Source organism: Mytilus galloprovincialis, chromosome 5 (assembly GCF_965363235.1).
Source record: "Mytilus galloprovincialis chromosome 5, xbMytGall1.hap1.1, whole genome shotgun sequence".
Lineage (NCBI taxonomy): Eukaryota > Metazoa > Mollusca > Bivalvia > Mytilida > Mytilidae > Mytilus > Mytilus galloprovincialis.
The window spans coordinates 13,002,029-13,013,065 of NC_134842.1; the positions used below are offsets into that span (position 1 = coordinate 13,002,029).

Below are 11,037 nucleotides of genomic sequence, written 5' to 3' on the forward strand. Positions count from 1 at the left end.
GCAATATACGACCAAAAAATTAAAATTTTTGCGGTCGTATAAAAAAATCTGAACTTTTTTTTCAAGTGGTCACTGAACCATGAAAATGAGGTCAATAACATTTGACATGTGACTGACGGAAACTTCGTAATGTGAGGCATCTTTATACAAAATATGAAGCATCCAGGTCTTCCACCTTCTAAAATATATAGCTTTTAAGAAGTGAGCTAACACCTCCGCCGGATCACTATCCCTATGTCGAGCTTTCTGCAACAAAAGTTGCAGGCTCAACAAAACCATATTTTTACTTTAAATATGCATGTTTACTATCAACGTGAATCTCGACTCTAGAGCGAAGTAAGGAAAGTAGCTGTAGCAAGCTATAGCAAACTTTCCAAAAACAGATACAAGACAGCAACCAACAACCACTGAAAAACAGGTCCAGAACTTAAAATTGACACAAATATTATTGATGTGACTGCGTTTAACAAGTTTGCGACTGAGAGTTCACCTCTACCGGTATTCTAACCTGCAGCAATTGTGTTATAGCACATCATTAGGATGGAGTTATTACACATAACTTTCAGTCTGCTATCTTGGGAAGTTAGTTACAATATCATTTTAACCCCAGTGATGAAGAGATCAAAACACATAAATGTACATCAAATATTTTATATATACAGTGTAAAACATGACAATGTCACATGATCATGAAGAATGTAATGATTCTATGATAAAAACCAAACTTCGCTGTTTTGGATTTGACAACAATTACAAGATTTACAAACACTCATCCATTGTCACAATTGTTCAGTTTGATTTCACGAAATGTCAATGAAAGAAAGATTGTTAATGTCTTCTCTGGAATCCTCCTCCTCCTCGGCCACCACCACCACGACCTCTAGCTCCTCGTGCAGCTGAAATATGCAAAATTCATAAATCAGTTCAACTATTATAGGTTCATACATGTCGGTTATTCATAATTAAAATCACATTTGCAAGGCCCAAGCTAGGATATCAGAAAGGGAGAATTTGTTATCAATTTCTTCAAGAAGTTAAATAAGTTATATATACATCATTAGCATTTTGGTTGCATAGTGTTTTTGTGCTAAATCAATTACAAAATATGTAATAAATAATCAACTTGCAATAACTTTATATACATTTGTACATGTACGGGTAATGTTAACTGTTTATCAGTTATCTTTTTTCAGGACCTATAAACTACATGTAACTTTTATGTGATGTAAATCTAGGTCAAGCATACCTTAAAACTTTCATCGATGCGTCAGTTATGTTGGTATAAATACAACCTTATATTTCGACAACTTTTGATCAACCTTAAATAAGTTACATTTTGTACTTCATACAACATTCACTTTTCTAAAGTGGCTCCAGAAATTTTGTTTGACCAAAGTTTTAACCGAAAGTAATATTGCTGTGATGCAATGTCCAGTAATTCGATAATATGACAATTGAAAGATATAGTCTGTTGATTGATATTGTAGCAACAAATTCCTCTGATCAGTACTATCGGCAGTCATGAGCTTTTAACACGTTTTAATACACCTCATCATTATTTGTGTTCCATTTCGGAACATCACACAGGTTCCCGTAATATTTTGACGTCAAAATACAAAATATCTGACGCCATAATGGAAAAGTGATTGTTGTATGACATCAATAGTTCAAGCAAGACAGATTCACAGGTCAGCTGGGAATAGCAATTTAAGGTAAGGTTTGCGTACACAGGGAGATAACTCGAATTCAAATAATTGAAAAAAGGAGGGATCCGCCATTTTGAATTGCTTTGATTAACCAATGTTCGATAACTACAATATTATCGAAAATAAAACAACACCTACCTCAAAATCGCCGTTTTGATGTAATTTAATCAAAATTTGAATCGTACAAGTAACGTTATGACCTTCAGTTTGTTAGTTTTCATTTATATGACGTCACGTTAAGCCGTAACGTCTTTGTGCAAAAATCATTCATAAAGTTTCGCGGAATTTTATTTTATTTCATTTCATAAATGTACATTTTCATGCCCCCGCCGTAGCAAGGGGGTATTGAGTTTTATCCTTGTCTGTTTGTACGTCCATCCGAATGTACGTCCGTTTTTATAAAATTGGTTTCCGTTCCAGCTCTAACTTTAGTTTGCCTCAACCAACTGATATATAAAACTTATGCATAATGCTTTTTACCACAAAAACACAGAATAAATTTGAATGTTGATGTCGTCACTTTTGCAGTTCTAGACTTATGAGGGGTCGGACAGGGTACACATTTCTCCTTTCTCCCGTCCCTTTTCTCTTGTCACCCGCCGTAAAACCTTTAAAAAAAACTAATGTATGGGAAGCTCATTTCAACAGAAATCGATCTAATATCTTGTGTTTTGATGGCTTGTCCCCGTCCTGTCCTTTCACAAGATAGAAGTGTTGTTTATTCTGCTTCAAGAACCCCGATAATTTTTGCACTGGCTGTTAATTTAAGCTGTCTCTTTCATTGAATTTGGATTATCAATTTGTAAGTCTGATGCACGCCGTTTCCGATTTTTTATAAAGTATAAGTACAAATTATAGAAACGCAGCATTGAGTGAAAAATGGCACATTTTTTGTGACACTTTTAGTCAATTTCGTTTAAAATGGTTGGAATTTACATAATGCGCCACTGATGTGTTTTACTTATAGAGGATGCATATATATATTCTCAGATATCTTTATTGCATAATTTTTACGAATGACAGAATGTTGACTTGGTCTTTCAAGTGTACAGTTTGCAAGGTTTATTCGCAAATACGCACACAACCCACACGTTTACATCATTCGAAATGTATGTTATTTTATCAATCACTTTTACAACTGACGGAATGTTTCTAATCGTAATTGTTTTTATAGATGCATTAAAAATGTGTCTTTCAGACACAACTATTGTATTGTGTACGTCGTCCTGAACATACCTGAAGTATTTGCCATTGGACATTCTACAAACCCTAATCAAACAAACTTCTATGCATATCAGTCAACTTTGAATTAATTTATCTAAAAACAAGGATGGTAACATGTGTCTCTACACATGCACGGACCTACTATAAAATCCGGGAAATTGTTAGTTTTTAGTCTTTCTCCGTATATATATAAGAGATCATAATGAAGTAGTGACGACGCTCGCAGTATTTAATTTTTTATGAGGTCGTTTTCTGAATTTTTCGTTTCTGTTCTCTACCTTTAGTTTGCTTCAACCAAATGTTATAAAATTTATACGTAATGCTTTATAATGGTTCATATTTTTGCAAGAGGGGGCATCATCAATGACCATGGACACATTCCTTCAAACTCAGAGTCTTGTACATGTATTAGTACACAAGTATGACCAAATTTAAACACCTCCTCTTCCGACTGATAGTTGTGGGCATACAAGTTAAGGGACGACATCAAAAGTTCAAAGTAGGATAAAAAAAAAAAACTTAATTCACATAGTTTGTTCACTGACCCCCTCCCCCCTCTTAACTTAATTTGGGAAAAATTTGATTGACCAATATGGATATATGTTAAATCGATGTCAAATTAATAAAAACTTGCAGCAACTTTTATCCCCCCCCCCAAACTATTTGAATTCAGTTTTTTTTTTATCCTACATTGATCTTTTGATGTCATCCTCAGTTAATCACTTAATCTCATTGACTATGGTCAGTCCCAAAGTGTTACAAGACAAAATGATTCTTTGTAAAAAGATGCTATTAAAGATGACTCTCTTCTTTGGAGATCAACAAACAAAATATTTTTGTGTTTTACCGAAATGACAAGATGAACACATAACGCCCATTTCCGTAAAAACGAGTTCGGGGACATACCAATTTTATTAGCTCATTACAATGCAAATAGTTAAATCCTAAAGTTCACAGTTTTTTACAAAAACGTTGGACCTGGAAAAAGGATATTTTTGGCTTTTTGTTGCCATGGCAACGTTTTTTTTTTTAACCCAATAATTAAAAAATCTTGTTTTTAGGAATTTTTTATGATTTTTTTAATCAAAATTTATTATTAATGAATGGACCACAATTATTTATACATGTTTTGTTCAGTTTTATATTTTTATAGTCACTCGCATACATTATTATTTCAGAAGAATTCAAATACAATTTTCCCTAAAAATCGTCAAAAATCGGAATTTTGAGCTTTTCACATGAAAAAACTGGACGGGCGATGTTTGATTTTTTTTCATTAAATGATTGGGTACTCCTCCCTGAACAAAATGATGTATCATATTGGTGTAATATCACTAAGAAAAAAATTCAGGTTTCATGCAAACCTTACCTTAAGGTGTATTGACTATCATTAGACTATAGCTATTGTCTTGATGGTCAGGCCATGGGTGGGGATCTGAGCAGTTTGAACGATTAAACATTTCATTACAGGGATTTGTCAAGTGCATGAATCAATTGTCGAGTCATAATTCAACACAGAACAGTCATAAAAATTATAAAGCACCTATAGGCATTGCAAAATCTAGTTATGTTTGCCTTTTAGACCCACACAATAGCCTGAATGCCTGGATGAGGGCCTAGGGAGAGAGAGGTGGGCATCCGAATTGACATAAAATACAGGTCACTTATGTAACAAAGTTTCCATAAGCTTTTTTATACCTTGTGCCCTGAGAATTGCAGATTTCCCTCTTCCTGCACCTCCACCAGATCCTCCTTTCACTCGCTTAAACATAGGTGCATTTTTCAACATATCCGGCAGAATCATGAATCTGATCTTGCTTCCACGGAGATAGACATTTTCCAGCTGTGCAACTCTACCATCTCTGTACGTGCATGTTATTGCTGTCATCTGGCAATTCATATTGTCTTCAGCCTCAACAAGCTTGCCTCTGTAAACTTCCCCTGTCGTAGTTTCACAGGTAACAATATGACCTTCTGCTTCATGGAGAACCTTAATTGGCACCCCTATAGACATGATGATGTTTTTGAAATGCCTAGATGAGTATAAATAAATCTAAATTGTTGCCAGATATCACAGATGATGATGGATTTTTTTCAGTGCCGGCAAAATCAAAACAAACAATGGCGGATAACGCGCACCGGTCGTTTCCGTTACGACTAAAAACCAAAATTTTGCTAATACGAAACAACGCACCAAAACGTGATTGATATGTCAAAAACTTTTTTTTACTTACCCTTGATTGATAAAAAAATATGGTTTAAAACTATTAATTGCATAAAAAGCCATTGTTGTGAGCTGCATCAATTAAGGTAGATGGGGTGTCTAAATTATAATCCATAGAATCTTTTAATAATTTGCCAAAATGTAGTTCATATCCTGCTTGTTTAAAAACATTAATAAAAAGAATGGGTCACCGGACTTATTTTCACACTACAGTTTGTGCAAAATTGTCAAGATTCTGTATAGATAATGCATGGAAAACCCATTTTTCCGCCATAAAACACAAACCACACCATAGATTTTTAAGATAAAATATGAGAAGATAGCTCCAATATTATGCTTTCAGATAAGAAAAAGAAAAAATGGGGTCACCGGACTCATTTTTTTGCTACATGTAAAAATGGGTAAATTCCTAACACATTCTATTGTAAAAGTAACACTATCTGAATTATCTGCCCTTGCATTTGAGTTGCCTCCCCTTCTTTGAGAAAGTTGGAAAAAAATGAATCAAACAAAAGAATTCTTATTTTTGTAAAATACAATCATAAATATGATCAAACATGGCATTTTCTATATTATAATGAAAATTCTTACACATGAATTACCTACTACAATAAAAATTTGCACATTTCATCAAAGATCTAGACCTTGTTTTTTAGTATTTCAAAATCCAAGATGGAGGAAGACACCCTATCTACCTTAAGGATCACACTCCGACTCTTACACAGGGACGAGATACTCAGTGGCGGATCCAGGGGGGGGGGGTTCCGGGGGTGCGCACCCCCCTTTTATTTTTGCCGATCAATGCATTTGTATCGGGACATATGTTTTGCACCCCCCCTTTGCCCTGGGTGCCCTGGGTTAGCACCCCCCCTTTCGAAAATTCCTGCATCCGCCCCCGATACTTACTTGCATATCACATCTATAGTTGGTTAAGTTTGACTGTTATTGTGTATACATATGCCGACTTATCATACATATATATATATCTCTTGCACCTGTGGATGGAGGACAATAAGTGTTCATAACTGTTACCAGCAATCCATTTCTTGCTTTGTTTTAATTTTTACAAAATCAAGGTTGGTAGCACTATAACTTTTTCAATTCTACATTACTATAATGTAAGCATAAGGGAACACCCATTTAATTTCAAGAGTAGAGATTATGGCTTTTTCCTAAAAAAAATTATTCTGTTCCCCTTCTGAATCCATATTTCCCCCATAACTAAAAGGGGTAAAAAAAAAATTAAATTGATTGATACCGTTGAATAAATTTAAGCTCTTTCCACCAAAAATTTCTTACTCCCACAAAAATACCATATTAAACCCCCCTTAAAGTAAAATAGTTGCTCCCTAATAATTAATTTATGTTTGGCAGTTTTTCACAGATGTTATTATTTGGAGTAGGGGAGGTTGCAAGTTAAGATTTACAGTTTTGTCAAACTAAATTGTAAATACACAGTAAGAACAAGAGCAGGTATCCAGGATACAGAATAGTGAATTTAATTTATCTGTTTATAGTAAGTGATAGGTCTTCCAGCAAACCATAACATGGTAATAGAAGGCTCTATAACACAGCTTGATACAACCGCAGAGGGGTTAATGAGGACAATGCATGAAATAGCAAACGTAAGTCTCAATTTTCAGAATTTTCAGAATAGACAAAAATTAAGACATTCAATGCAGATCATACAATACCCTGGCACCATTGCAACTTAATTGCTGTTTTACATTGCTAAAATAGCTATAAAATCCAAAGAATGTATAAAATGCCATCTGTTTACTCCATGATGACATCTCTAGAGCTATGTGGTGATTCAGTTATTTAATTTTGCCTTTAAAATCATTACAAGACTTTATCAAAATTGTATATTCAATGTATAAAACTATATACTTAGGAGTATAGAGAATGAGTTTCCAATATAAGACTTTATTAAAATTGTATATTCAATGTATAAAACTATATACTGTGGATTCATTTATTTTCGTGGGTATGAATTTTCGTGGATTGGTGAAAACTTGCATATTCGTGGATATTATATTTCGTGGTTTTGTCAATCACTGTATACAAATCCTATTGAAAATATGATATTCATTCAACAGTTGAATTCGTGGTTCACCTGTACCCACGAAACCCTCGAAAATTGGTATCCAACGAATAATAATGAATCCACAGTATACTAGTCAACAAAAGAAATGATACAAGACTTTTTTCAAATTAAAGATAAAGTTTTCCGTTTATTGGACCAATATTGAAGGTAGTAATACTTAATCATTATGGAAATATAAATCCGTTTAAAAAAATTTTTTTTTGCTTTCGTGACGTTTTTCACGATTTTTTTTTTTTTTTTACAAAATTTACATAAAACGACAATTTTAAAAACAGAAGTTCCAATTAATGATGCCAACCTCTCATTTAAAAGTAAAGACAATGTTTGCCATCAATTTGTTTTTAAAAATCATACAGTTTCTTTGTTTATTTGTTAAGCAAAGTTCGGCCCAACGAGAAATCGTTAAATATATACATTATCAACTGATTTACCATAGACAGTATGTGTAAAGTGATATTCAAAAAGCGGTAAAAATCTTAAAACTAATCCGAAAGGTTCCAAATTTATTGTGTGTTGTTTTCATATCTAAAGCATTGATTTGAGATGAAAATAAAAAAAACATTTTTTTGCATTTTTTAAGATTTCAAAAAATACTTTTTTCCCAAAAATTTGAAAAAAACAATATTTCAACCCATTAATTACAACATGAACATAACTTGATTAGCATATTGAATATTTTTAAACAAACTTGAAATTTTATTTAGTACTTAGAAAATTATCTGTCGATTTTTTATTCAACTTTCCACAAAACTAATTTGCACCCTATGCTCATTTACACGGAATTAAGATACTTTCCGACAAGTTTTGATTTTCATTATCACATGTGCATAAATTGCAAGTGAAGGCTTTTTAAAATAGTATATCTCATTTTGTTTTATATTTAATACTTTTTGATAAATTTTATTTCAAAGTCGTGTATTGTTTCTTTTGTTGACTAGTTTACTTAGGAGTATCGAGAATGAGTTTCCTTGATGAAATTATTTATTTTTGCCATGCCTACGCCAGGTCCAAGATACCTGACCAAAATATTAACTGGCCGCATTTTGCGCCTGTCCCTATTAGGAGCCTCTGGCCTTGGTTAGTCTTGTATGATTTTAAATTTTAGTTTCTTGTGTATATTTTGGAGTTTAGTATAACGTCCATTATCACTGAATTAGTCTACATTTTTGTTTAGGGGCCAGCTGAGGCACAACTCTGGTGCTGGAGTTTCTCGCTGCATTGAAGACCCATTGGTGGCCTTCAACTGTTGTCTGCTCTTTGGTCCGGTTGTCTCTTTGATACATTCCCCATTTCCGTTCTCAATTTTATCATCATTTCCAACACATGTTAAGCAAATGGTTGAAAAGTATGATGCTATATATGTGTTTACCCTCTTTAAATAAAGAATTTATTATTATTATTATTATACAGCACAAAATATTTGAAGTGAAAATCTTAATTATTTTGTTACCATCCCTACGGCACAAAAAATTTCGGAAATACAAATCTGACTAGTTGCAGATAATGAAGATACTTTAAACTTTTATTGATGCAGGGATACAGCCTTCTATTGGGTAAATGCCGTCATCAGAAAGTGTGTAATCCACAATCTTTTATTGATGAAGGGATACAGTCTTCTATTGGGTAAATGCCATCATCAGAAAGTGTGTAATCCACAATCTTGTCTGTTATCAAAAGACATGATTTTAGAAATAGCTTATAATTCATACAAATTTTTTTTTTAAATGCAGTTAACATTTTTTTCAAGATTTAATTGCAACATTGTATGCAAAATTATATATACATATACAGGTTCCAGCCCCGGCACCGGGGAGGAAGTTACGAATCAAATCTACTCTAACATCGTTAGGTTGATTTTCTAGGCACTTTATAATATATACATATACATATATACTTAATTGGTACTGAAATTAAAGAAAACAATGTTCATTATGTTTAAATAATTTAATATTAAAATCAAATGACTCAATCGTCAAAATCAATGAATAGATTTACAATGACAAAATTTTAAATGACAAAATTTAAAATTTTGTGATACTTTTGGTCACACGTACAACCTCTATACTATATACTGTATGTTCATAAATCACACTAAACGTCACTTTTAGATATTACAATTTTTGGACCATTTGTGACTAGTGTAATTATCACTTGATTTTCTCTTTACATATTTTCATAAGTTCATCCAACACACATATAACTGCTAACTCTGAACAATAGAGTTACAATAAAAAAAATACCAAGTATGAAAATGTTAAAACATTAAGAATTTTCTATAATACAATTCAACTGGTATTTCATATCAATGTGTAGATTTGTCTTTAGAAAACAGAGACAAATTGTAAGATTCAAGAAGTGCTCTTTATAATTATTAGGTCTGGAAAGCATTGTATGGTTAATGTCCTTACAAGAAGAAATCCTGCACAATTCAAAAAATCCCCTTCAATTCGATTATTACCTTTGCACATGAGTGAAGTACTTGTAACCTATTACAGATCCAGATTATTCAGTACTTAAAATGTACATGGGATGTTTATTTACAAATGATGTTAGCACTATTTATATCTTTACATATAAAATCAGTAAAAAAGTATGTGTATATCTGCAAGATAAAAAATGATTTTATAAACAAATGATCTATTATGGCTTCTGATATATCAACTTCTCAACTTATTTTAACTTTCAGACACAAATAATTTGTCGGGTAAAGAGAGGGTAATTCTAAGCTTGAACAGGAAATGTACTAATCATGATATTATAAATCTTAATTGAGTGTCTCTTAAATTTTATTATTCTATTCTGCAACCAAATAATTTGTCAGGTTATAAGAGGGTACTTAAATTTCAGCTTGGATAGGAAATATACTAAAAATGATATTATAAATCTATGATACATTTATAAAGTTTCGCTTAAATTTAATTATTCTGCTCCCAGTTTTCAATTGAAAAAAAAGAGAAGATAATACAAATATTTTTAGAATTGTGAATAAAAGTCTTATATCTATATTCATTCAAATCTAATGATATTATAGAACCGCTACAGGTATTACAACTGATGCATACAAGTAATAAATTTTCCTTGTACTAGTACATAGCTAAGATTCTAATCCTTTTCCTCAAGGGAGATTTGGAACTAAACCCCTTTCCCAAAAAGATGAGCACTTCACCATACTACAAAATTACAATGAAAATTGGATCGATTGATTGTTATTTGCTGTGGCAATTTGGAAATTGGATAAAATTATTGAATAGCGTTGGTCTCCTTACAAAATAACACCAGATCATAATGCTGTTTCAGAACAATATACATGTATAACAGATATTGCATACATAAAATAAACACAATGCAAGAATTGATCAAACGTACATAATATCAAGGGGTCAAAAGTAATTTACATCAGTCATTCCAAGCATTTGTACAAAATGAGAAAGAAACATTGCTGACTTGTATATGTTAACTAAACAAGTCCAGTGACATAGATCCTCAATATGAGACACTTGTGAACCCATGTACAGAATTTAAAAAAAAAATGTAAACAATGAATGTTCATTTGTAAAGTTTCAGGGGACTTTGGCACCACATTATATGCTAAATCTTTTTACAATTCTGGTGTACCTTTCACTTAAGTACAGCTTGTATGAAATATTCTTGACAAGGTTAAAATTATGAAAGGAAACAGTGTTAAACCTTTCAGCAAATGACTGTGTCAATATCATTATGGTACTTTACTATTGTACAGAACCTACTTTAAAAATAAAACAGGACTGAGTAAATTT

At 32.4% G+C, this 11,037-nt stretch overlaps 1 protein-coding gene across 1 annotated transcript; it reads right to left on the reverse strand.

Annotated features, from left to right (window-relative positions):
* Nucleotides 1-635: 635 nt before the first annotated feature.
* LOC143075177 (small nuclear ribonucleoprotein Sm D3-like) lies at nucleotides 636-5,084 on the reverse strand. Its single transcript, XM_076250514.1, has 2 exons — nucleotides 4,629-5,084; nucleotides 636-896 (listed from the first exon to the last, which is right to left on the reverse strand). The coding sequence occupies exons 1-2, from the start codon at nucleotides 4,942-4,944 to the stop codon at nucleotides 829-831; spliced, it is 384 nt and encodes a 127-aa protein (XP_076106629.1). The 5' UTR covers nucleotides 4,945-5,084; the 3' UTR covers nucleotides 636-828.
* Nucleotides 5,085-11,037: the final 5,953 nt, after the last annotated feature.

What these genes read in the sequence shown, in the direction of transcription:
- LOC143075177 (XM_076250514.1), bottom strand. Translation starts at nt 4,944, where the DNA reads ATGTCTATAGGGGTGCCAATTAAGGTTCTCCATGAAGCAGAAGGTCAT. An exon ending in TGCAATTCTCAGGGCACAAG is followed by an intron (nt 897 to 4,628) that starts GTATAAAAAAGC and finishes TGCATATTTCAG; the next exon opens with CTGCACGAGGAGCTAGAGGT.